Here is a 25,764-nt window from a genome sequence, read left to right as displayed (position 1 = left end):
TGTTTATAACCAATTTACTGATATCTGTTCCAGAGCAGCTCCACACTGCTTTAGTGGACCCACTTCTGTCTTTCAGGTGCTACCAAAAATCAAAGGATGGCCAGGATGCTGACCTGTAGCTATTCTGTGCTTTCTTCAGTGCCATCTCCCCCTCTTTTCTATGCCTTTTTGGACAAGGGCCACAACTACAGGCCTCACAGCCCCCAAACCCCCTCAATACCTGATTTTCTCATGGGGGCCTGGAACTGGCAGGTTTTTCTCCCAGTCATCCTCAGTCACCAGCTTGGTTTGTGAATAAAGTGGGGAATGAAGAGGTGCACAACTGCAGACATCATGGGAAGGAGTTAACTCCCTTTTTCTTTGGGATCACTAACACTGAAAGACCCCCTTGCTTAAACTGTGATAACAGGCAGGACTGGGTAACAGGCTGCTCAGCACACCTGTGTGGGGAACAGACATAGAACCCATTACCTACAGATCATGTCATAAACACCCTTTTGCTCTTGCAGAACACACATTAACAGCATCCACCTGAGCCCATATCCCATAAACATGTTATACCTCACGTGTTCCTAGTAAACCAGTTACGGAGCCTTAAGAAGTGTTTAATACTTGACCAAGATCCCAAAGCACTTCAAACATGACCGGAAACAAGTGATTAACGTGTTTTTAGCAAACATGAAGTCACCCCCAGAATGGGCCATTACCCAGTGGAGCGCACGGGCTGTGGGTATAAATGGGAAGGTTCCAGCAGAGCTCCGCACTCGGTGTGGCTGGTCCCTCCTGCCCTGCCCACACCAGGCACCCTCAGCACCATGAGGGGCACAGCGCTGGCACTGGCCTGTCTAACTCTCCTGATCGTGGCACAGGGAGGACAAGGGGAAGGAAACACTGTGAGGCTCTGTGGGAGAGACTTTGTCAGAGCTGTCGTGTTCACCTGTGGTGGCTCGCGCTGGAAGAGGCATCTGACTGATCATCGCTACCTCTTGGGTAAGTACTGATTGAAGCATCACAGGCTCATCCCCAGTGCATCCAGCTCCAAGGGGACTCAGAAGCAGCACAGTCCCTGCAAGCTGTGCCTCGGGAGCCCTCCACTCCCACTGTTCCCCTCAATAGCTCCAGCACCAGCAGCACGGGCAGTGCTGGGAGACAGTAAGCGAAGCACTGCAGCTCCACGTGTTCTCTCTCCTTCCAGCTTGCCTAGCTTAGCTCTCTGTGCTATTTTGCTAAAAAAAACCCATTTAGCTCAAGATTTTTCAAGTCCACCTGAGGAACAGGAGCAAAACCAAGGCTATCATTGAAAATCTCTCTGCCATCTCGTTTCAAGTGCCAGCGGTGAGCTTTGCTGCAGGCAATGCAAGTGTCTTACTGCTGCCTGCACTTTCCCCACTAGAAACCAGAAACTTTATCACAACTTAAGAATATTATAAATAAAGCATGTTGAATATTTACTCTGCAATTTAAGTATCTTCACAAGCTGTCGTATATATCTGTACTCATTAGCGCATTTTTGGATAGCAAGAAAATTCAGCCATTATATGCACTGCTAGGAATTTGCACTCTGACAGATTAAAATAAATAGAAAACAAGAAAATAACTGAGGCAGATGACAGGAATAGAGACTTTCTGCACTTCCCACACCTGCATTTTTGGAAAACTTCTTACAGCAGCAGCTCTAAACAAATACAAGAAGAAATGCCACCCACAACACCCTCCGTGAGAGTCTGGTGCTAAACTAAGCAAGAACTACTACACCTTTACAAACTCCAGAAGGCAGTGCCCAGATGTCCAAAAGTGTTTAAAATGCAGCTGAAATGCGAGTGTAATTGAAGTGGGAACATCCAGGACTATGAAATTGTGGTGTAGGTGATGCCTTAATGCAAAACTTGCATATCAGGAATCCCACAGGCAGGCCCAAGCTAATGTGCCAGTCAAGTGCCATTTACACATCTAACCACAGTTTTTCCCTTGGAAGCAAATATATCAGTGTAAGACTGACAAGGCAACAAAGAATACTCTTAAATATAAATCCATGAATTACTGGGTTTTTAAACACATTGCTCAGACTGTGAGCAAGTCAGTGATCTGGTACATGTTGGTTGCTCACACCAGAAACATGGAGTGTTTCCCCCCCTGGCTGTAGGTTGGTGTGTCTTTCTAGTAAAGATAAATACTTAAATTACTCATCTTTCCGTGACTTCTAACTCTTAGCTTCTCATTTTTATGCCACAGAGAGTGAAAACCCCCAGCCTTTCCCACACAACGGTGACGCCGACTCTTCAACCTACACAGACCAGAGACTGGGGACCGACCGCGAAGAAACCCACAAGGTCAAGTCCAAGCCAGAGCAAGACTTGCACATCAGCAAAATGTCTGTGCTAAACAAGCGTGAGGCAGCCAAGCTGCTCACCACATCCTGCTGCAACGTGGGCTGCAGCAGGAGGGAGATCAGCTCCCTGTGCTGAAACGGGGCTGCTGAGGCTCAATATCACAGCTTCCAGAGATTAAAATAATCATGACATAAACCACAATTAGTTCAGTTGCGTTCTTTAATTGTAACTTTACCCTTTTGAGTGTTAAATGTCATAGTGCACACTAGCAAGTGGTTGCAGTGACAGTTCAGGTTGACTGGATTTCACAGGGTTTACAAGAGGTTTAGTTAAACTCATTCATGAGTACAAATATTTCTTTCTAACTAACTACTCTTCTAGTTTCAGCTTTGCATGTAAAATGTAATAAAATAAGCAATTTATGATAGGTTTGTTCTCTTACTCAGGAAAATCCAACAGCAGATTTCAGCTGGGAAACAGGAGAAGCAAAAAGTCTGGTTTCAAAATCAGAGCAAGGCACAGGAAGCTCTGTCACACTGCAAAGTCGGCCAGACCCCAAACAGTGGGGAACGGCTGCACCAGGAGAGACCTGGGACCATCAGCCCCAGCATCTAAACTGGATGGGCATAAACCCATAGTTTATCTCCTAATAGAGCTGCTTTCAATAACATTTCCCTTAAGTCCAATTCAACAGACAGTTAATTTGCACCCAGGGAGACTGAAAACACACTTCTGAGCTGAGGGCTGTATTGCATCTCTTATCTAAGGGCAGGTATTGGCTGAGAACCAGCTGAAATTCAGTATTCTCGATTCAAGCACTTTCACTAGAAGGGCCCAGATATGTCAGATTTATATACTCTAAACATAGTATCATTTAAAGACAATTTTCACTTCATTTCACTGGTCTTCTTCCTAGATGGAGAGGGACTGACAAGGCCATGGAATGGCAGGACAAGGGGGAATGGCAGCAAACTGAAAGATGGCAGGGTTAGATTGGAAATTGGGAAGAAATTCTTTCTCGTGAGGGTGGTGAGGCCCTGGCACAGGCTGCCCAGAGAAGCTGTGGCTACCCCTCCCTGGAAGTGTCCAAGGCCAAGTTGGACGGGGCTTGGGGCAATCTGGTCTAGTGGAAGGTGTCCCTGCTCATGGCAGGGGGTGGAACTGGATGAGCTTTAAGATCCCTTCCAACCCAAAGTAGTCTGGGATTCTATGATTCAAGCAGAACTAGCTACCTCTCTCAGCTACCTTCTACCTTTTCTGTGCTCAAGCCTGGCACGCACTAAATGCCTGCAAACATCATTAACAGAGATTGTCTTAAAATGCTCTTGTTTTACTCTCCAAAAAACCCTCTGTGGTTCCTGCTTGGGGATCATGGAATGAAGGCAAATTCAGGGAGATAAAAACATTATAGGGAATATTCTTAAAATATTATTTTCCCTGCAGGAAAAGTTCTGAAAGTAGCGAGAATTAGGTGCAAAACAGTGTGTCAGTTAATTACATTTACCCAGTTAATTACAGTTAATTACATTTCAAAACAGGTGAGAGCACTTTGGTCCTTCACAAATGTTTTCAAAACAGAAACAGGTAGAGTTAGGCTGAACTTCCATTTCTTCTGCTGTTAAGCTCAACTACCTCCCTATTCAAAATACACACCATAGACATTTGCAACAGCAAACAGGGAAGTGTTCTTGAACACATAGGATGAAAACGTGTCGCTCACAGGATCCCACAGGCACCTGCTCCCAATCTGCATGCTCTGCTCATCCAGCTGCCCAATGTGTGTCACCACCACAATCTTGTACCGTGGGATCACAAGGTCCTTCACCCGCGCTTTAACCATCTGCAGGAGAAAAACAAGTTTAGTCCATGTGTTCAAAGATGGAGACAGATGTTTAGCAGGGCAGGACAAGGGGAAATAGTATTAAACTGACAGAGGATGGGGTTAGACTGGATATTAGGAAGGAATCCTTGGCTGTGAGGGTGGTGAGGCCCTGGCACAGGTTGCCCAGAGAAGCTGTGGCTGCCCCATCCCTGGAAGTGTCCAAGGCCAGGTTGGACAGGGCTTGGAGCAACCTGGGATAGTGGAAGGTGTCCCTGCCCATGGCAGGGAGTGGAACAAGATGAGCTTTAAGGTCCCTTCTAACCCAAACCATTCTATTAACTCGTATCCATGTGCACCCTCCTCAGAGCAACCCTCCTCCACCCTTTATTTCACACTTTATAGGTATTTTGGGGGATATCTGGGGAGCTCCCCAGCAGCCACCTCCCTCACACCCCATCGAACCATGAGGGCAGAATATCCACCTGCTCCCTCCTACCTCAGCGATGTCCTTCGCCACCTCCCTGCACTGCGCCGGCTCGTAGCGCTGCTCCCTCAAGTAACTCTCCACCACATCCCTCAGGATCTCATCCACTGCTGCCCCCGGGAAGCGCTTGGAAGGACCTGTGAGGCAAAGCTCGGGCTTATGAGGAAAAAGCTGCCGGGCGGAAGGCGGTTTGGAGGTGCAGTCGTACCCAGACCCACCCGAGCGGGGGTCGCTTATGGCCGCACCGCCATCCATCCCCCTCAGCGCTCCTCCACCCCCTCAGCGCGGAGGGAGGCGGAAGGGCGGCGGCCAGTGCCGCCCTGCGGCCACCGGGAGGGGGGGAGTCGTCCTCCGCGTTCCTGGCCCCTGCGTTCCCGGCCTCCGCCTGTGTGCTCACAGCCTCCCGGGGGACTGTGTATTCCTACGGCTGCCCTGGGTCCCCGTAGCTTCCACCAGTCCCTGTGTGTCCGTATAACCTCGCACAGGTGCCCATGACTAACACAAGTCACCACAGCTTTCATAGGTCCCTGTGTGCACTTACAGCCCCCTAGGTCCCCATGGCTTTCGCAGGTCCTGGTGTCCCCTTACATCCCCCACAGGTTTCCCATGGCTCCCACAGTCTCCACAGGTCCTTGCATGTCCCCACAGCCCCCTCAGGTCCCCATGACTTCCACAGGTCTCTGTATTCCCTCACAGCCCCCACAGGTCCCCAGAGTCCACAGGTCCCTGCGTGTCCTCACAACTTCCACATGTCCCCACGACTTCCACATGTTCCCACACACTCCCCCAAGGTCCCCACAGTATCCACAGGTTCCCACGTACACCTAAAAGTCCCAGGTCCCTGTGGCCCCCATAGGTCCACACAGCCCCCCCCCCCAGCGTCCCTATGGTCCCCCTGTGGGTCCCCATGGGTTCCTATAGCCCTCACAGATTCCTATGACCCCTGTGGATCCACATAGACCCCACATGTCCCTACAGTCCTGACATATGCTCGTGGCCTCCATGGGTCCTCTTGAGCTCCATCTGTCCCCATGGTCCCTGTGGATTCCCAATGTCCCCACATGCCAACCCTGACCTGTCCCCATGTGGGACACTGTGCATAACTCCAGCAGCGATGACAGGTTTTGGGCCAGAGATGATTTTTTCTGGGCAAGAGACCCTTTTTTGGGCCAGCCCCCGATACCTCTGCCCATCTTCTCTTGCTTAGGGAAGCAAAGCTCACTCAGAAAAAGTATTGTTTTACTGGTTTTGTTTATTTTCAAGGAAAAAATAATAATCACATTTAAATTGCAACTCAATTGGGTATTTAATGTGGATCTTATGTATAGAATTAATAAACTTTGTTCTGACATGGGGATTTATCTGTCGCAACGTTATGCGTGGTAAATAATTGCATATTCGAGATTCGGTGAAATGGGTGACAGGGAGAATGGAGGAGAGACATTTATAAAAAACAGTATTTACAAAAATGATATCCACATAGTTGTACTCTAATCTATAAGGCAAGTAACATTTAAAATATGTTGTTTCATGATTATCTTCAACAAGTCAATACAACACATTCATATTACCAGTGGTCAAATACAAAGCTTCGCTGCAGTAGTCCCTGTGCAACAAACCTGTACGTCTTTTACAGTTTTTTTTTTTCTCTGAGAACAGTAGGAAAGCAGCAAAGTTTTCATCACAGACTAAGCAGTACCTAGGCCATCATAGACTAAAGGTATAATATATCTCATTGCACGTTTAGGCAAAAAAGGCCAGCCATTCATTAACTTATTTAACTTAAATCTTAAAAATAGACCTGTGTATCTTAATCCACAAATATTTATAAACATTTTATACATGAGGGAGTTAATAAAATGATACAGGGTGATACCTGGGGAAATCTGATTCACTGCTGGGGTGTCCTGGTGAGGTTCTCCTGCATTCCATCCCCTCCACCCACCAGCCCTGGCTGCAGGAGAGGAGCTTCACAACACATCCCAATGGGATTCCTCGCTCACCACAACGAACATCTCCACATGTTTTATATAATCCAAGCAACCAGGTGATTTCATCAACCTTAAAGCATTTTGGAGTGGAAAAGCCCATCCCTGTGTGGATGAGAAACCTGACAGCAGGACGGCTGTACCCAGAAAGAGTGGGATTTCTAATGGAGGAACAAGATATTCCAAATGCCTCACTAAAACCTGTTGTGTTTCACCACATCTTGCATGGCCTGTTGCAGAGTCCTGCTTGTCTGAAAACCTTGGAAGAGCATCACCACTTTAACGCTCATGGTTTCAAGAACCATTGCCAGCAGCATCATCCCTCCTAAAGGGAAAGGGAAGGCAGGAGCAGGGTGTATTCCTGCAAATATTTTCCTAGCCTTGCAGTGAAATAAGAATTAAAATCCTGATTGAAATAAGAACTAAAATCCTGATTATCATAAAACCTCCCCAGCTCTGCAAGGATTACTTTCCTTGGGAAATGGTGAGAAAAAAAAGAACAGAAGAATTCTGGCTATGAAATGAAATCTTTGAGGCAGTAATTTCTTATCAGGAAAGTATGACATGATGTTACATATAAAATATGTCAAGCTTCAAAATTAAGTGTTTTAACCGAGATGTTTTCACATAGAAGCAACAGAAGAGTAGGGGAAAAACCACTCCATACTTAGTGTATGGATGTGAGGTTTTTTTAAGATGTTGGGTGTTTGGGTAACAGATCCATGGGCTGTATGTCAAAAAAAAAGGTGGAATGGAGCAGGATTCCGCTGTGACCCAAAACTGCCCCAGGTGCCCAGTGGGCCTGGAAACAGTTGCTGACAGAGATTGGTAGCCAAGGATGAGGTCTGAATGTTTTTAGTAAAAGATGTTTGATTCCTTCTTAAGTCTTTTAAAAATCTTCTCAGTGCACTCCAGTCTTTTAAAATGCCTCTGCTGGGAGAAAGGGAAGTGGTAACTCTTTATGTGATACTTGTGCTGGAGGAATCTTGGGTGGCTGCAGCCTTCCCTCTCCATCCCCTTCCTGCCTGGCTAAAACAGGATGACATTCCAACAGAAATTTCTAGTTTTTTCCCATCTATGTTTTAAAAACCTTTAATAGATAAAACCTGAAAGGGCAGATCAAAGGCAAAGTAATTTAAATGAAATCCTGAATGACAGCAAAAATAAGAATTATTGAACAGGAGAGCGATATTTAAGAGGCACCAAATGAAAAGCTCATTATTTGGTAGTATTTCATACTAGTGAGTGATTTCATAGTTATTAAGAAATACTGTTAAAGTAGAAAATTGGTCTGAAAGGTCTCCTGTGAGGAGCACCATAAGGTGACTGAGAATCCTGACTGCTTACGACAAACAGGAGAAAAATTACCAAAAAAATTTACTTCCTGCTCTTGACATCTAAAACCCCAAGTCTTCGGGTGTCTGTGGGGGAAAACCCTCCTGCTCCATCAGAGGAACTTTGACTCTGCAGGTGTGGGCTGCTGAAATTCCCAGGGGAAAATTCCTCTGGGAGAGGTTGCTGAGACACAGTCTAAAGGGAAGGGTCCATGGGAGTAACTGAGCTAAAGCCTTTCTATGCATGCATCCATATATTTTTATTTAATGCCTCCTTTATTTGTCCTTTTTTTCACTCAGATAGATCAGAGTGCTGCTGAGCTCAGGAGTGCTAGAGCTGGGCAGTGCCAGAGGGCTGAGCCCCCTTTCCAGCCTCAGTCTGACTTGGCAAAAGACCTGCTGGACCACATGCTGGGAAACAGAGCAGTGGTGCTTCCCGCTAGGAGTGCTCCCAGGGCTGGAGCCCCTCTGCTCTGGAGACAGGCTGAGAAAGCTGGGGGTATTCATCCTGGAGAAGAAAAGGCTCCAGGGAGATCTTAGAGCCCTTCCAGTGCCTAAAGGGGCACTGGAAGGGGACTTGGGGCAAGGGCTTGGAGTGATAGGACAAGGGGGAATGGCTTCCCACTGTCAGAGGGTAGGGTTAGATGGGATATTGGGAAGTAATTCTTGGCTGTGAGGGATATACATTCCTATACATGCTCCTATTTGATGCTCTACATTAAACACTCAGACCAACCTAAGCTGCTGCCCATAACCTTTTCTGCTGAGACCTTCTCAAAGCCAGGCAGGAAGACCAGGCTCCTGCACTTTGGACTCGGGAACAACAACAGTTGTGTTCCCTGCATTGGGTAACACCGGGGTGCCACATTCGTACGTGCAAGAAGACAAACGCCCAGCAAAACCAGCATCCCTGTGGCACTCTGCTAAAACACTATGAAAAAAAACTGGCCAAAGCAGTATGGAAGGAACCTGTCCTCTGTCCCAAACTGCTGGTTTTGGTCCCGGTGTTGTGGGTTTGGTGTCACCTGCCCATGGCTGGAGGGGAAACCATATCCCTGTGGGGCTGGAAGTGTGATGGCACATTGGACACAGCCCTGCCAGCCAATTCACCCCAGAAAGTGCACAGAACTGTCCCATCTCTCTACCTAGGCCACAGGAGCTGCATCCCAAAAAAGTGACTCCATTTTGTGCCACAGCACAAATGGGACGAGCTTGGAAGCTTTGGGTTATGGGTTTTTTTGTTTAAAAAGCATTCAAAAACCCAATGCTATGTAAACACCTTGTCTCTCAAATGAAATATAAAGTAAAATCTCTATGTTCTGGGAATATTTACACAATAAAGCCCTTATTTTTGGGCCTATCCCATAGATCTCTTTTGGAAGAATGACTTTGTAAGTTGTACACAGCATGAAGTGATGTGATTCTTAGGGTTTGCCCTGTATTCCTGTGTCAGAAAGGGGTGGGTTACACACTTTATACATATTTCCAGTTCAGGGGGAAAATCATTAATGGAGTGGGACACTCCATCCAGGAGCACTGCTGAGTGTACTTCCAAAATCTGCCAAGATGTGGGAAGTTGCAGAACCAAATTGTGCTTTATCTTCCCTGTTGCTGCCTTTTGTGAATGCACACACACAGCTCACCCCTCAATCTTACAAATCACAGCCTGGGAGTCACCTCAGACCTGAAATATCTCCAAATTTCCTTATTTTTTTTTCAGATGGGCACCGCTCTCTGTTTTTCTACATCAATCCAAACTGCTCAATAATCAAGCACATCCTAACATGCTTAGTCTAAGTTTTCCTATGCAAATACACAAGCCTAATCCTGGCAACATTTGTGACTGTAAAATCAGAACTATTTGTCATCTTACACATTCCCGAAGTCTCCAGCACCCAGTTCAGTGGATGCTCCTGAGCTTCTCTGTGCATCTGAACTGCAACTGTGTTTAATTTTGTAAAGAGCCCTTCTTTTCTTTCCCAATATTGCCAAATTCTCCCATTAAACAAGCTCCACATCTCAGCAGATGCTGTGCCATTAATGCCACCAATGCTATCACCATGTTGCCAGAAGTAGGATGAGACCAATGTCAACAAGATCCCAAACGCTGCACAGGGATGAGCCGCAGGACACCAGCTCCCAGGAAAAACACAGAGGGATAATTTTTTGATCCCCAGCCTCCCGTTTAGCACTTTCATGTATTTTCCCATCTCCAGGAGAGAGCTGCTCCCAGTGCCAGCAAGGCTGGCTCTTGCCCCACTGTATCTTGGCAGCTCCCCAGGGAGTTGTTTCCCAGTCCATACACACTTTCCTGATTAGTGGTAAAATGGAAAGGCCTCGGGGGGCTGCATGTCTTTAAAACATTTTCTAAACCCATAGGGCTTTCAAAAATGGGGGGAAAGGCAGAAAAGCGAGCAAAGGAACGTAAAAATGCAACCAAAAATCTGGAGGCAGCTCAGAAAACGCATCCTTAAAAACAGCAGGAACATTTCCTGACAGCGCTGTGAGCTCAGATTTACCACCCAGTCTCTTTGCTGCTTATTTCCTTATCTGAATCCCTGCAAAATATATGGACATGGGGTAAAGAGAAACGTTGGTCACCTACATGCTGCCGGGACTCCTGACAGGGAATCTGCAGCTGTAAGAGAACACAGGGCAGGTTGGGAATTTGGAGTAAATACTCCTTGTAGATTTTTTTCCTGGGAGACTGTGCTAGGAACCTCCACCTTTACAGCGATATTTCTCTGGAGTTAAACCAGCTAAACCTGAAGATTAAGCTTTTATTCATCGCTGTGAGATGTACTAAAACTGAAGGGAAAGTAAATCAGCATGTGGGCTCTACTGAACTCTCTTTTGATGAGGCACCCCCTTCATAACAGCTACCAGTATTGTATTTAAATTGTATATATTGACAAAATGTAATCTACCTCTGTAAGCATTGTGCCATTCAACAGTACTACTATTAGATTTATATACCACAGTTTAAATTACATCCATTTCATGAATGGTAAAATGCTAAAACTCAAGTGTCTAACTGCCAAAATACAGCCTTACTGGAATGAGTACAATTTACAAATACAATAATTACATTTTAAAACCATTAACAATGTTACATCTAGAAGTAAATACTGTAGGACTGGTCAAGACGGTGTTTTCCAAGGAAAAAAAATGCTGAAAGTTGTCGACACTTCCAACAGAAATGTCCCAAGTGCAGGATTTAGTTCATTTTCCTTAAACTGTAGTTAAAACCCGTTCCACACACAGCAGTCCTTGGGTATTTTCCATAGTATTTTCCACAGACTTGCATAAGCTTCCATCAGTTATCAGCCAAGTATTTACCTAGAAATGGGATCAGAAATCAACTGAGGGGAGGGAGCAGCCCTGGTTCCTAAGGGATGGTTGCCCACCTCCGCCAGCCCCGCTCCCACAGGGCACACGGGAAAATCTTTGTATTTCTCTGCAGCAGTGTAATACATGGAAGAATCCCTGTATTTCTCTGCAGCAGATCCCAGACCTTGCCTTTCATGGAGGAACACCTGAGCAGGAAAGAGCCCATGAAATTCCAGGCTCCCATAAGTGGCAGCAGGATTTATGTCATGCAGTGGAGCTGTTGCCTCTCTGTCCCCAGCCAGCCCCATCACACTGAGCTGTGGCAGGAGCTCTGGGCTTGAGCAGCCAACAAATACACAGCAGGAGCATTCCCAGCATCCCAGCACAGGCAGAGAGGAGCGCTGGTGAGGCACCTACCTGCTGCAAACCTTTTCTTGATGAGGGAGAAGCGGTACCCGGCGCCCACGAGCTCAATGTCGCAGCTGGACAGGGTGCTGCCCTCGCTGGTGAACTGCACGGCCAGCGGGGCCGGGCTGCTCGGCCCCTCTGACAGCTGGAACCGGGCCAGCAGAGACCCCACACCTGCAATGGAAGTGCCACATGAAACCCTTACAAGCCTGGAGAGGCACATGGAGCACCCCAGCACTGGGTTTGCCAGCAAAGCTCTCTAATGGCTTAAAATGTTCCTTATATTGGGCGCCATGATATAAGAAATATACGAAACTATTAGAGAGTGTTCAAAGGAGGGCAACAGAGATGGGGAAGGGCCTTAAGGGGAAGTTGTGTGAGAAGCGGCTGAGGGCACTTGGTCTGTTAAGCTGGAGAAGAAGAGAATGAGGGGAGACCTCATTGCAGTTACAGGGGAGGGGAAGAGGAGGGGCAGGCACTGATCTCTGCTCTGTGGGGACCAGTAGCAGGGAATGGCCTGAAATTGTGTCAGGGAAGGTTTAAGTTGGATCTTAGAAAAAGGTTCTTCCCCCCGAGGGGGTGCTTGGGCACTGAACAGGCTCCCCAGGGCCGTGGTCACAGCACAAAGGCTGAGAGAGCTCAAGGAGTATTTGGATGATACTCTGGGGCACATGGTGTGACTCTTGTGGATCCTGTGCAGGGCTGAGGGTTGGACTTGATGATCCTTCCAACTCACATATTCTGTGATTCTGTGAGATGCCCAAAGCATCACAAGTGAAGCCCAGTCTCATGGGGCTCCCCAACCCTCCAGCATCCCTGGGGCAGGAGGCAAACTCCTCTCATCCTCCCAGCAGAATTTGACTTTTCAGACACCCCAGCGATAAGAAGCAGCTGAGTATGTGGGTTACACATGGAGAAGCCACTTGTGGGAGACTGTGGTCACCTCAATGGGGACACAATGTGGGGCCTCAGCCTTCAAATACAGAAGGTCAAGGGAAAAAGGACTTGGCAAACCACCACGTCCAAACCTGGTGTGTTAATACCCTTCTGTGATGCCAAGGCACTTGGCAAAGCAGCACCAGTGGCACGTAGCCCTGCTTTTCTAAGCTCTGCTTTAAATAGCATTCTCCCTGGCAAGCCCCAGCAGGAATCTGTGTGTCTGGGCTTGTGTGCCGGCATGATAAACGGGTCAGTGTCTGATTTAAGGATTCAGAGTTAATAACATGCATATTTTGAGGATTACCTCCATTTTCTGACTTCTGAGAGATATCAGGGATCTTCCACAATATCCTTTGCTGTTCAGCATTCCTGAAAACAAATGAAGAAGAGCATTTCTGTAGGAAACAAGAAATTGCCAAGAAGTCATTTGAATTTTGCTAAAGGCTGTGTGGGCTGGTGGTGGGGGCGACCTGCTCCAGTGCTGCTCTCTGGAGCTGCAGTTCTGGGAGCTTGGATTTGGGTTTGGCAGAGCTGGGTTAATGGCTGGACTTGATAGTCTTAGAAGGCTTTTCCAACCAATATAATTCTATGATTGTATGAGCTGAGCAGGAAAATGCTGTCCTTGGGTTGCAGGTGAGCGATGGGCAAGAGGCAGTGCTGTGCCCTCCTGGAAATGTTCATGCGACTGCCTATGGGAGCAACAGCTGTGCATATCTCCATAGGATCACAGCATCCCAGACTGGGTTGGTTGGAAGGGACCTCAAAGCTCATCTCATTCCACTCCCTGCCATGGACAGGGACACCTCCCACAAGATCAGGTTTCTCCAAGCCCTGTCCAACGTGGCCTTGGATGCTTCCAGGGATGAGGCAGGCAGCCACAGCTTCTTTGGCCAACCTGTGCCAGGGCCTATAGCAGTGATGGCCCTGCACCCCTCTGAGCCCTGGAAAAAGCAGCCATAACACAAAATAAGGGCTGATGCTCTGCTGCCCACACACATGCATTCATCTCTGACCGTTTTCTTGTGGGAATGGCAAGAAAAAATAAATCACAGTGGGGTTGCAGCCTTCCTCCTGCAAGAGGAGGGAAGGTTTCGGTTCCTAGTGTGCCCCCAGCTCCTACCCACAGATCCTCCTGAATCGAGCCTGCTCCTGCAGTTCTAGGCAGGGACACAGCAGAGAGAGGGAAGGAGCTCAATCCCTACCAGACAGCAGGAGGAAGCACAGCTTGAAGTTTGGTTACTCCTCCATCGACGGGGACGAGGAACTGGACATTGTTTAGAGCTACCGGTGTGGTCATTGCCTCTGTATTGTATTTGTAGTCGATGCGGAGATCAGTGCTTGCAGGGTCACACCGCCAGCTCACTGCAAGGTTTAATGGAGTAGACTGAATACCCTGGGCAGATACCTTCCAAAATGACAGAAAAAACATTTAGTTTCCATAGGGGTGAAGGGAGAAGTCCCATTTTACAGCCGCGCTCATCGCATTCGGTTTCAGAGGAGGCAATACCTTGTACTCCCACCAAAACTCCATACTAGGCTCAAAGCCAGACAATCTAGTGCCACAAGAAGGGACTAAAGGGATAACATGCCCCCACCTCACATTAGCTACACTCTGCACTAGGGAAACACCAGCTTTTACGTCTATAATTCAGCAGAGGTTTTTTTGGCACAGTTTTATCTTACAAAAAACCCCTACCTGGTATTTGAGCATATCCACATTGTAATAGGTGGCTTGCGGTTTCTGTTCCGATACCTTCTTTAGGTGAGTCATCAGATTTGGCATGTTGACCCAGAACTCCTTCGAGTTGGTGTCACTCTGCACGCTGTCACTGCAGACAGAGAGAGTTAACCCTTTACAGAACCTGCCTTGGCAGGAGAAAGCTGTTCTACAAAGCACATGGGACAGTAGCCACCAGCTGTGAGTGACTGCACTCAATCCCACATCTATGGGAATATTGGCTGCCTCCCACACATCTCTGGCTTGTCCTCAGCTGCCTCCGGGGAGGCACAGCAAATATAACCCATAGGTCATCTCATTTTGCAAAGAGGAGGTTTAATGAGCAGAGCAAAGGACAAACAAAGCACTTGGCTCCTCACTGCTGGTGCTCTTCTACCTGGCATGGGTCTGTGTTTTTTTATAAAGTCCCCTAGTTTTCTGGAAACCCGCCTTCATTTGGGACGCTGGCAAGGTGGGTCCTTACCAGCAGAGGAGCTGGGGGTTTGGCAGGACATGCTCCAGCCTGTTGTAGTTCAGCACACGGAAGGTGAGCACCGCCGGAGTGGGATTGTTGGCAAAGTGTCGGGTGATGCCTGCTGGAAATGACAGCACCATCTCCCCCGTAATCTTCACGATACACCTGCAGTGCCAGACACAGAGACGGAGGGTCAGGAAAGGGAGGTTCAAAATGAAGCACGAGGGGAGGACTTGCACCAAGGATGGTGGTGACAGCCCCCCAGTTCCCACCCCAGGTAATGACACTGTTGCATTCTCAGAGTGAGCAGAAGAAGCACAAAGGCTGACAGCCCGCCAGGGACAATGGTCATGGGGCACTGCAGGAGTGTCCTGATGCTGGACCTCCACCTGGTGCAGTGCAGTGACACCCCAACGTGCACGTGCTGAGCCCAGAGCACCTCCTGTCCTCCCTCCCAAACCCTCAGGATGCACCCCAAGTTGTTGCAGTCCCAGAACCCCCATATCAACATCCAGACCCCATTGGTAAGCACCTACTTGTTGGGGTCGGCCCCTTTGAAATACGCATTGACTGTTTCTGTGAAGGCGGCAGCGACAGGCAGGGTGTCCTGTGCCCCCATGGTGAGGGGGCTGGGCCCCCGTGATGACCCTGCAACAGAGCAGACACCCCCACTTGGGACCACAGAGATGAACAGCCCCACTCTCCCCGGCCCAGGGCGAGGGGGTGCTCACCAGGAACCCCAGCCTCACTTCATGGGCAAATAATAACAAAAAATCCCCCAGGCTTTGGATGAGGCTTTAAAAACAGTTTTAAATTATCTTTCCCTCCCCCTCCAAAAGCAAGCAAAGAAAATGATGGAGGAGCCCCAGGCAGGAGCAGCATGCAGGGCCGTGGCCCCCCGGCGTGGGGGCTGCCACACGGCAGGCTTTGCATGACAGTTTTTGCAGTTGGTCTCTGAGCCCCAGAAAAAGGGGCTAGGGGGGTTCATTGTCTCTTCACCGGAGAGCTCAGGCTGCCTGTGGGAAAGTGGGGTGTCAGCAGTCTCATGATGCCTGAACCCCAACCTGCGGAGACTCCTGCAATCTCCTCTCCTCTCCTGCCCAGTGAGCCAAGAGGACCTTCACTCCCTGCTCACCCCACAAATCCCACAGTACCCCACAGAAAATCTGAAAATCATCAAAAATCTGAAACGACAGAGGCACAGGCTGGCCAGTGTAGTTGTGTCTGCCCCATCCATGGAAGTGTTCAAGGCCAGGTTGGATGGGCTTGGAGCAACCTGGTCTAGTGGAAGGTGTCCCTGCCCATGGCAGGGGCTGGAGCAAGATAGGCTTTGAGGTCCCTGACATCCCAAACCATTCTAGGATTCCATGATTAAAATAAAGGGAAAAAGTTTGCTTTGGTCATGCTGTGCATCCACGGACACCCCAGACTCTAAAATAATTAGCCCTGCAGGATCACTCGCAGGTTTCCCTTTGCTGACCAGGAATTCTTGTCTCCAAAAGAATTTGAAGATGAAATCTTCACTGCAAGTGCACCTCAGAAGCCCCAAGTGTGCTGGAAACCCTGCATGGGAGACAACATCCTGCTCCCTGTGCCCACCACCAGGGGAGTCTAAGGTGCTTTTGGCACAGCAAAGTCGTCACCTTTTCCCCATGGAAAGTGTCCAAAGATCAGCCCAGGGTTAGTGTCAGGTCACCTACCCAATGTACAAGGTGCTAAACCCGTGGACACCCAAAAAATCCTGGAGAGGTCACGCCCCTGCCCTTGCACTGGTGGTTCAGCCTCATCTATTTCCTGCAATGCACCGTTTTGGGACCTTTTTGTTTACATCACATTCTGTACATCAGGTTAAGCACAAGGATTATTCTGCCCCAAACCAGGAAGGACAAAGATCTCCAGAGGGGCACCTTACCCAGGGACCACAACACCCCTCACTCCGTCACCTTCATCGCCAGGGTCTGAGTCAGGCAGGTGAAAGGGGCGATGAATCCAGCCTGGAGTTTGTTTGGAACATGCAAGCACATGCCAGCTCCAGCCAAAGCTGCAGGAATTCCAATGCCAGCCCAGGAAAGGGCAGCACCTCCACAGGCAGCAGGGCCAGGGGAAAGCAAAGCGAAATGTGGCATGTTCCTGATGAGCTCCTGCTCTTCTGCTTGGGCTATCCTCCAAAATTATCCCTCCCCTTCTTTATCTGCTGCTTCCCACCACTGCGAGTAAATAACAGGGTTTGGGTGCAGAAAACTGGGGTTCATAACATCTCCTGGGGAAAACATCTCCGTCACTTCAATCACACTTTGAGTTTCGATATATTAATTGAAAAAATTGTGATATTTGCCAACAAGGAGGATTCCTAACACCTTACCCAGGCACCTGTGCGTTAATGGATAAATCCCAAGTGCTCTCTCCTAGAGGCACAGATGAGCCCTTCCAGTGATGGGGTTTTCCCTTCAAATCTCTAATGTAGCATAAAAGGGTGTAAAAAATTCATGTAGCCATGTCTATACCTCAGTCATGCATCTTAAGAGGCCCAGGGGAATAAGTGATTCCAGCTGCAGCCCAGAATGAGGATAATCAGGAATGGTATCTGAGTGTCCCAGCACATGGGATGGGCAGCCGGAGCATCTCATCCACACACAACAGACCCATCACCACACACACATTAATTATCCTAATGAGCCCAGTGGGGCAGCCTGTGGCTCCCCAAGCCTTCTGCTCCTGGGGCCACAGCCCCGAGCTATCCATTAGGATGAACATCCCGCTGAAGAGTGGTCATGCCAGTGCCAGCCATGTGTGAGAGCATGGGCAGCTCCCCAAACCCATGGGACACGCTGATTTCCTGGCTCTGTGACAGAGAGAACATGCAGCAGCAGCACCATGGACTGCTGGGGTAACATATTTTAGATAAATTCTTTCCATAATACCACTGTTGGGTGATTCTTGCTCCCCACACCCTCAGCAATGACCTCCAGCCAAATCCAGTGGGATATTCCCATCACATCCACTCAGAAATACAGATGGGATTCAAAAGTGTCAGTGCAGGCCGGTTATGGAGGGGGAAAACCGGAGGTGACACCCAGCAGAGGAGCATCAGGCTTGTCTCATAGGGAAGGTGAGAAGGGCTTTAGCTGCCCACATGCAATCCCTAGCAATATAATCATTATTCCTTGGGAGAGGACTAAAACCACCTCATAATGGCAGCTGAGTCTAGCCTGGACCCTGCACCAGAGCATGGAATGAAGGGCAGGTGTCTCTCATACCAATGCACCTTTTCCCTGATTTCCCATCTCTTTTTCCCCATGTTCCTCTGCACATATATAAGATTCCTTTATTCTCCAGAATGAAAAATCATCTCTACAGGAACAAATGGGCTGGTCTCATGGATCCCCATTACCAGGCTCAGCCAGGCTGTGGGAATCTGAGTTCACCTGAGCAGCAACTGCAACAAAACATCCTCATTTCTAATCCGGCTTTGAATAAAAATCATGTGGATGGAATTGAGGTTCTTGATTCCCTCCACTTTCTTCATGAACCTGCATATTCTTCTCTTAATCGCTTCAGAGAATAAATAACCTTTGACACTAAGGTTTTTACTAAAAAAGAAAAGTATAATCTATTTGAAGCAATGACATGATTTTCCAGAAACACGAGACAAATTCAGTTACCATGGCACACGTCCACCCAAAACCTGGCTTTTTAGTGACTGATTCAAAAGTAATTTTTAGAAGCTTTTCATTTGGGCAAATGACCAGACAATAATGGAGAAAAAAGCCCAAATCCATTTTATGGCACTTTGAATCCAGCCATAAGCAGCAAACTAGGTTCATTTGCCTTATTTTTCCCTATGCAAAAGTGGAAAATACAGCTGTGGAATAAGGAGACATGAGTGACAGCAACCCTGGCCAGGAGAGCATCACCAAATCTTTTCACACACAAATAAACTACCCCATGTTCAGCAAATACACAGATCTTGTCACAAAAAACCCTCAAAATTCAGAAAGAAACTATTTTTACTCTTCTGGCCTTCCATGTCCTGAGAGTTTCAGATGCCAAACACAAAAGGTCTCCTCTCACTTCCCTGCAGATGAGCATTGAAGTTCGGGGTTTTTTTAAAAGTTGGACATAGATATTTAGAAATAAATCAGGAAATACAGTGTGTGAAAGTGAGATAACTCCTTTCTGGAACATGACCTGAGCCCAGAGGCAGTGCCATACTCCTGCAGGCCTGCTGCTGTGCTGGCATTCCAGGACAAACCCACTCCCTTCTCCACACCATTCACACTGCTAGAACCAAGTCAAAGAATTCCAATAACTTCAATACTCAAAACCACAAGAAAACCCCCAAGAGGTGGATGTGCTCGCAGGGCTGGTGCTGGACTGAGCGAGGGGAGGAGGAAGCACAGAGCAGGGGGATGCACAGTGCTGGAATACTTGTGCTGCAGGATAACATTGTCCCTGCTGTCCTCAGCTCTTTCTGGAGCTCTGGACAGGCAGGTGGCACCTGGGAAACCCAGGAAGGGTTTTTTGCAGGGAACAGCAAAATGGCAATGAGCACCAGGAAGAAGCAGCTCCCCCTGGATCTAAGCTGGGAGCTGCTGTTGGAGTTAGGACCATCAAAGCAGGGACTGTTGGAGCAGGGACCTTGGGCCAACAAAAAGGGAGGAAAGGAAGGAACCAACTCCCTGGTCAATGCCACCTCAATTCCTGCCTTCTGCTGCTGCTACTCCATCACTCTCACCAGGATGGGCTTTGCTCCGTGATTCCAAGCCCATCCTCACTGGCCTGGCAGTACCCATCCCAGGCCACTTGGCATTTTTCTGGGATGGACACACTTTGGGACTCACATGTGGAAACAGTGCTCTGGCATGTCCTGTGCCAACAGCATCCTCCAGCTCACTCCAGCCCTGCCTGCAAGCTCTACAACAGCTCCAAACTGCTTGCTTGGCGATTAAAAGCACCTATTCCTGCTGCAAGCAAACCTCCTGCTTTTATTTCTGTTTTTAAAAAGCAAAATGTGAGATGAGGCTTCCCCCAAAGCCTTGGCGCTCTCGGAGTGGGACTGGCTGCCCAGCCACCTACAGCTCTGCCCTACCTGGGAGTTGATGCTGCTTGGAGAACAAACAAGAAGTTTTTCCCTTCCCTGCATCCTTCTCATCTACGGGGGACCCCAGAAGCCCCAAGACCTTCAAGCAGCCACCCCAGCAGCACAACCTGCTGGTGTTTCAGCTCCCAACCCTTCACTGCCAAAAAACCTGGTGGGAGGTGGGGAGGAGGCCCCAGCTTGGCAGAGAACCCATCATCCTTTGGATGTTAATTAACAGCACGTGGCCCAGCCCACTCAGGGTAACGAGCAGCTCGTGAGGGAGAGTAGAGAGAAGCTCTGGTTGACAGAGTCAAGTTCCTTGGCAGTGCAAGCGGTTCCGCTCTCTGGTTTTCACCGCAGCCTCCGTACGGGAATATTCAGAATGTTCTTTTGGGTCTTGCTTTGTTTGGGTTGGCTTTTTTTAGAAAATAAATAAACGAGGAAAGAGATCACGGGGACAAATGGCACAAATCAAATCAAAATTGTTCTGGTTGAACTTGCGATGTCATCTAAGTAGCCATAGCATTTCGCATGGAAAGTTGGACTGGATGGAGCCTTGGGAGGGAACCCCGGGAGTGAGAGAGCGAGAGCAGGGGGAGCGAGTCGTTACAGGGTATGCTATGCACTACTTACCTTCGAAAGTCAAATAAAACTTTCCTCTGTCAAACCAAACGAGGGAAGGCTGTTCATTCTCTGTATGGCCAGGAGTTGAAGCGGGATGGGACAGGTTAAGGAGAGGGAGAGAGAAGGACACAGTGTGAGTCACAGAGCAGGTCATTTATCTCACTACGGGGAGGGGGCGAGGCGCTGCAAGCCGTTCACGTGCAGGGACAGGGGCTTTAAACTCGGGCGTTGGCTTGGGAGACAGAAAGCAGAAAGCAAAGCTATGGAAGCCCAGATGGAAGAGTCCTTTTGCTTGGTAAGGAGTTTTGAGAGGTTTTCTCTTTTTTTGGCTACAGTAGAAGAGGCTTGTCGGCTCATGCACTCCATCAGCATGTTCTAACTGCGCTGATCTGGGCAAACATGCCGTGTCCTCCTCGCCTCCGGCGTCGTCTCCGCCAGCATTCCCGGTGGGATGCTGCTCCACATGCCACACCGGTGTGCACAATCAGTGACAGTGAAATGGAGTGTTCTCTGTTGCATTTCAGGACATTACACTTGCAGATAACCAGACACACGCACACAGAGCAGCAGCTGCCTAGCTGGAATCTTCCTTTTCCCATCACAACCACCAGCTCCCTGCTCTCACACCACCTCAAAAGCCACGTTGGACTCCAGGTACTGCTGAAATAACTCGGGGTGTGTGGGGGGAAACAGCTTTTGGAGCTGTTAAATTAAGCTCTTTGAATTCAGGAGGTGACAGCCTTCCACCTCAAAGTCCTTTTGGTCACTGAGAAACTGTCATGCAAGGTGATGCGAGCGTTGGGTGTCGCCCGCTCCGAAGGCGGATTGTCTGGAAAGCTCCCTGCCAGTACAGTACCTGCCGGCATTTCACTGCGCCTTTCAAACGCGGGCAGTTTGTCAATAAAAGCATCATCCTCTGATAACACAAGCAGAAGAAACGCAAAGGAAAGAAAAAAAAACAAACACAAAGAATGAGAACACGGATCCCAACTGAAACCAAGCAGCGCGTTGTATCAATGGAGAGACAGAGAGGTGATTTAACGAGAGAAATGAGGGAAGGGGCACTGACACAGGAGCAACAGCTTCTTTCTTTGCCCGAAATTATTCAGACTGACATGCAACCATGGGAAAAGCACACCAGAGCAGCATGGACAACATGGAAATGGAGCAACCCTTCACATGCTCTTGGACAAACTCCATCAGACTTTGCCACAGGAAACAGAAGACGGGGAGAGTATTGGAGATAGACCCTGTAGTAAGCACAGGGCTGCAGGCAGCCCCAGCTGGGTTGGGTTGTCCCAGCCCCCCAGGACCCACAGTGGTCCTTGACCTGCCCATCCCTGCACACCTTCCACTTCAGCTTTTCCTCTTTCCACAAAAATCCCCAGGAATCAGAAGTGCTCCCTCCTTCACTATGGATTTTCATGGATGCTCATCCAGCACCAATGCCCACCCTCGCCTTGGTGGGGACAAGGAGATGCTTGGACTTTCCCTGAGCGGGTCCCAAACCCCATCTGCTCCTGCCTTACCCCAACCAGCTTTTCCCAAGCCAAATCCTGGCAATGTGGCATCCGCTGCTTGATTTATGTTGGATATTAGGTAAGGATTCTTTACCCGGAGGGTGGCTGGGCACTGAAACAGGCTCCCGAGGGCAGTGGTCACAGCACCAAGGCTGCCAGAGCTCAAGAGGTGTTTGGAAAATACTATGAGGCACATGGTGGGAATGTTGGGGTGTCCTGTGCAGGACCAGGAGTTGGACTCAATGATCCTGATGGGTCCCTTCCAACTCAAGATACTCCAGAATTCTATGATTTAGTCTGTATGGAGCTGGAAGTACAACAGCTGCAATCTGGGGTGCTCCTCCTGGCTGCCCCATTTGGAGTTCCCAAGTCCAGGGGTGACCCCAGAGCCCTGATTTCAGCTGTCTTGCAAGGAAAATCCCCCATGGAGAGGGTGGGAGATGCTACTGCTACCGGGCACAGCTTCTCACCCCCCCAGCAATGTCATCCCCACTGCTCAGCATGGGTAGGTCATTAAAAACATCAAGCAGCAGTTTTTTTTCATAAAAACATACGCGTCAGAGAGAAAAAAATAAATTTATATGACAGCCTGAGGGACCTGCTCAGCTGACAGGACCAGCATGCATCCTCCACACGTCCCCTTTCCCACCCTCCTGCAGCCCCCACAACCATCCCTGTCCTCAGCCTGGCTGGTCCCCCCACCAAAACCGTAGTCCCAGGTGCCCCGTGGCCACTGTGCCGGCAGGCACTGTGCCAATCCCACTGGCATCGTGGGGGACAGCGGGCACAAACAGGACCAACACACTGGGAATGCTCAGGGCTGGCTGCCCCTTTCTCCAGGTGTTTTGTTTTCCAGCAACACGCTGTGACAGTGACCAACAGCCGGCGAACAAGTACAAGCACCTACGACACCTTGAGAGTGAAGCAAACAACAGGATGGAGACGCAGGTTGGAGACTCCAGCAAACCCACAGGGAGGGCTCAGTGCCACTGGCACCGCGGGGACAGCGCCTGGCACACGGCTCAGGACACCCAGCACCTTCCAGCCATCACACGTGGTGATGCCACCACTTGTGAGGTGACAGCTGGTGACAAATGCCACAGCCAGGCCAGCGGCTAAGTACACACCAACCAGCCAGGCTGGGTTTTTGGAGGGTTGGAAAGAAAAGAGAAAGGAGGAAGGAGATCCTGGAGAAGATGGAGCTGCAGGAAGCGAGGAACAGTAGGGCTGGCAGCCAGGTGGGATAGCAGTGATGGCAGAAGACGGAGTGCCAGCAACCGGGATGGAAGGGAGGTGGGGACAGAGGGAATGGAGGAGGGAGGCACAGGGGGACCCAGCGCCTGGAGCCTGGGAGCTGCCAGCCAGACTTTATTCCCATTGCTTGTCTCAGGCACCCAGGAGGTTTGGCAAACCCCATGTTTTTCAGGACATTCCTCCAAAAGAAAACTGCAGTACTTTATTCTGCCTTAGGACGTGCCAAGCTAAATGGTTTGGAAGAGCCTTTTCCAAGATCCCATTTCCCACTACCACTTTAAAGGAAAGTGCAAAATTAAGACATTCAAAAAGATTTAAAATTGTCTCCCAGATCCCAAGGTCTGGCTTCCAGCCCCCCTCCCGGCACAAGCATCTCCTGCAAAAAAACCTTATTTTGCTCAAATTTACGGACCATAACCGTATTTTATGATATATTTCCCTTGGTGATAACCTTGACTTCCACCAAACATCTATTTTCCACAACATTTGGAGCTGCCCCAAAGCTTGCCTGACAGCATCACCCTCCTGATGCATCATGCCCCCTCAAATCCCTTTTTGCACTTAAAAAACCTGATGAAAAGTAATTAATGTGAACCCAAAGAATAATCTAGCAAATCAAAAGGCTTCAAGAATCATTTAAGGACATTTAGAGGTAGGAAAGGTGAAAGAACAGCAGAGCTGTATGTTTTTACCAACGGTGGGAGTGGTGGCTGCACTCAGGGAATTGGTGGAAGATATGGAAGAAGTACTTTCAGCACGGGCTAAAGGTGCTATCGGAGGAGGGCTGGATGAGTGGATAGGAGGGCTAAAAGGCCTGGACTGTAGAAAAACATAAAATAACACAAGGTTAAAGAAAACACAGACACGTTTGCATCAAACAAACAAGCTTTTCCCTGAAGCCGTGAACCTCAGGAACTCCAGCCAGCTGCTCTGCTGGCATCCCAGAGGAGTAAAGGGAATGACTTTAGTTCTTTTAGAGCTAAGACCTGGAAAAATGAGAGGTGATTCCCACCATCACGTGGGCCTGGGTGTTTGAAGTTCCCATCCACGCTGAGGATGGGACCTCCAGAGGTCACGGGATGGATGGAATGCACTTAGTATTGAGAAGGGAGCGGTGCCATCTGGTGCCATCTCACCAGGGAGCAGCTTATCAGGTCCTTATGGGTCCTTTAGGAATGATTTTTTTATTCAAATCTTGAATCCAAAACTAGAACGTCACAGCCCAGATGGCGCGGTGGTGAACACCCCACCTAAGATTGCTGGGCAGTCCCACCAAAGATTGCTGCATCCCCCTGAGCCAGCTACCGTTCCCAGGACAGCTGGATCCACACTGCTTTACCCCCAAACCCTTCCCACTCCTGCCCCACCGCATTCTCTGCCTTTTGTCACGACTGCAGACCATGGTTTTCCTGCACTTGGCATTACCAGGCTGGGCTACCTGATAACCACGTGCGTGATAACCAGATACGTAATATGGACAACCAGAAGCAGTTACAGCCCTTCCCAGGTGGAACCTACCTCAGTGGACAAATCCTAGAAAACCCCAACCTGCCCTGGCAGCCCCCGCCAGTCACTTGTTCCGTTATCCATGTCAGGACTGAGAATGCCACCCACCGCCCCCCGCTCCCTCCCAACGTACCACGTCAGCGATGGGGGGCTTGCCGGGGGGCAGCTTGGGCCGGGAGGGGGGCCGGGGGGGCGGTGGCGGGGGGGTGCCACAGGTGGCCAGTGGCGTTCCAGGGCGAGCCGGCGACGAGGAACCTGCAACAAACGGGAGCCGTGAGCACCGCACAGACAGTGCCCCCAGCGCTCCCCACCCCAGATCCTCCACCCACCCAGGGGTGCCCATGCACACCCCACACAGCTCCCCGTGACCACAGCCCCACACCAGGGCACAGACCATTCCAGGACTGCTGATGCTGAAGAATTCCTCACAAGGGCTGCCCAATATCCCGCTCCCTCAGCCAGGGAGCTTTAGGCAAAATTGTTATCAGAGGAGACTTATGGCTTTCCCAAAAAGCAGATGTAGGCAGGAGGAATATGATGCTGAAGCCCTGCAGCAGCTGGTGCTGGTGCCACAGCTCTAGGGCTGGCACAACTGGTGGAAAGGATGAGTAGTAGGGGCAAAGCCTTGTCCCAGCAAGAGGGGAGAGGGCAGAACAGAAAGGTTATGAGTTTTGCTGGGAGTGTAACATCTCCCAACCCTCTGGAAGAGTCTTGCAGAAGTGATGTTGATCTCAGGGTTCACATGGTCCCCAGCGGTTGCTGTCCTGCTGTGTAGGGGAAGTTTTGTAATCAGATGGAAATTTTGACCAATGCTTTACAGAATATCCAGGAGACTTTTGCTCCATGCACAGAAATTCCTTCCTGAAGAAGTTCAGCAATAATTGGTGTTGTACAGAGCAGTCAGAGATGGCACCATGACATGAGGGGCACAAGGAGTGGGAGGAAATTCAGAC

At 49.2% G+C, this 25,764-nt stretch overlaps 3 protein-coding genes across 7 annotated transcripts in view; 1 reads left to right on the top strand and 2 right to left on the bottom strand.

Moving 5' to 3' along the window:
• The first annotated feature begins 595 nt into the window (after positions 1-595).
• On the top strand, positions 596-2,465 carry INSL5 (insulin like 5). Its single transcript, XM_017805326.1, has 2 exons — positions 596-990; positions 2,233-2,465. Exons 1-2 carry the CDS (start codon positions 696-698, stop codon positions 2,463-2,465), a joined length of 528 nt encoding a protein of 175 aa, XP_017660815.1. The 5' UTR covers positions 596-695.
• Positions 2,466-3,457: 992 nt separating this feature from the next.
• TCTEX1D1 (Tctex1 domain containing 1) lies at positions 3,458-4,949 on the bottom strand. 2 transcript variants are annotated; one of them, XM_017805321.1, is made up of 3 exons: positions 4,855-4,949; positions 4,649-4,773; positions 3,458-4,170 (listed from the first exon to the last, which is right to left on the bottom strand). In XM_017805321.1, the coding sequence occupies exons 1-3, from the start codon at positions 4,889-4,891 to the stop codon at positions 3,967-3,969; spliced, it is 366 nt and encodes a 121-aa protein (XP_017660810.1). In that variant the 5' UTR covers positions 4,892-4,949; the 3' UTR covers positions 3,458-3,966. The 2 variants fall into 2 exon arrangements, with proteins under 2 accessions (XP_017660810.1, XP_017660809.1); XM_017805320.1 differs by having other exon boundaries at positions 4,649-4,931.
• A 921-nt stretch (positions 4,950-5,870) lies between these two features.
• SGIP1 (SH3 domain GRB2 like endophilin interacting protein 1) overlaps positions 5,871-25,764 on the bottom strand; it is a 54,547-nt gene continuing 34,653 nt past the window's right edge. The window contains exons 15-25 of one of the 4 annotated variants that reach the window (XM_017805675.1): positions 24,945-25,066; positions 23,998-24,124; positions 21,388-21,447; positions 20,541-20,600; positions 15,364-15,475; positions 14,837-14,992; positions 14,332-14,464; positions 13,838-14,040; positions 12,940-13,004; positions 11,706-11,870; positions 5,871-11,297 (exon numbers count right to left, since the gene is read on the bottom strand). In XM_017805675.1, the coding sequence (XP_017661164.1) occupies positions 11,275-11,297; positions 11,706-11,870; positions 12,940-13,004; positions 13,838-14,040; positions 14,332-14,464; positions 14,837-14,992; positions 15,364-15,475; positions 20,541-20,600; positions 21,388-21,447; positions 23,998-24,124; positions 24,945-25,066 (1,226 nt within the window). In that variant the 3' untranslated portion in view covers positions 5,871-11,274. The remainder of the gene's footprint in view (positions 11,298-11,705; positions 11,871-12,939; positions 13,005-13,837; positions 14,041-14,331; positions 14,465-14,836; positions 14,993-15,363; positions 15,476-20,540; positions 20,601-21,387; positions 21,448-23,997; positions 24,125-24,944; positions 25,067-25,764) is intronic. The other 3 variants (XM_017805676.1, XM_017805677.1, XM_017805679.1) reach the window with 3 other exon arrangements.

The sequence above is a fragment of the Lepidothrix coronata genome, unplaced genomic scaffold (assembly GCF_001604755.1).
Source record: "Lepidothrix coronata isolate B3197 unplaced genomic scaffold, Lepidothrix_coronata-1.0 Scaffold12, whole genome shotgun sequence".
Classification (NCBI taxonomy): Eukaryota; Metazoa; Chordata; class Aves; order Passeriformes; family Pipridae; genus Lepidothrix; species Lepidothrix coronata.
This window is presented reverse-complemented; position numbering and strand designations above follow the sequence as displayed.

Coding starts and splice junctions, on each gene's coding strand:
- INSL5 (XM_017805326.1), top strand. CDS start 696: ATGGGCCATTACCCAGTGGAGCGCACGGGCTGTGGGTATAAATGGGAA. Junction 991..2,232: donor TGATCATCGCTACCTCTTGG/GTAAGTACTGAT, acceptor TTTATGCCACAG/AGAGTGAAAACCCCCAGCCT.
- TCTEX1D1 (XM_017805320.1), bottom strand. CDS start 4,891: ATGGATGGCGGTGCGGCCATAAGCGACCCCCGCTCGGGTGGGTCTGGG. Junction 4,171..4,648: donor TGGCGAAGGACATCGCTGAG/GTAGGAGGGAGC, acceptor TTTCTCCTGCAG/ATGGTTAAAGCGCGGGTGAA.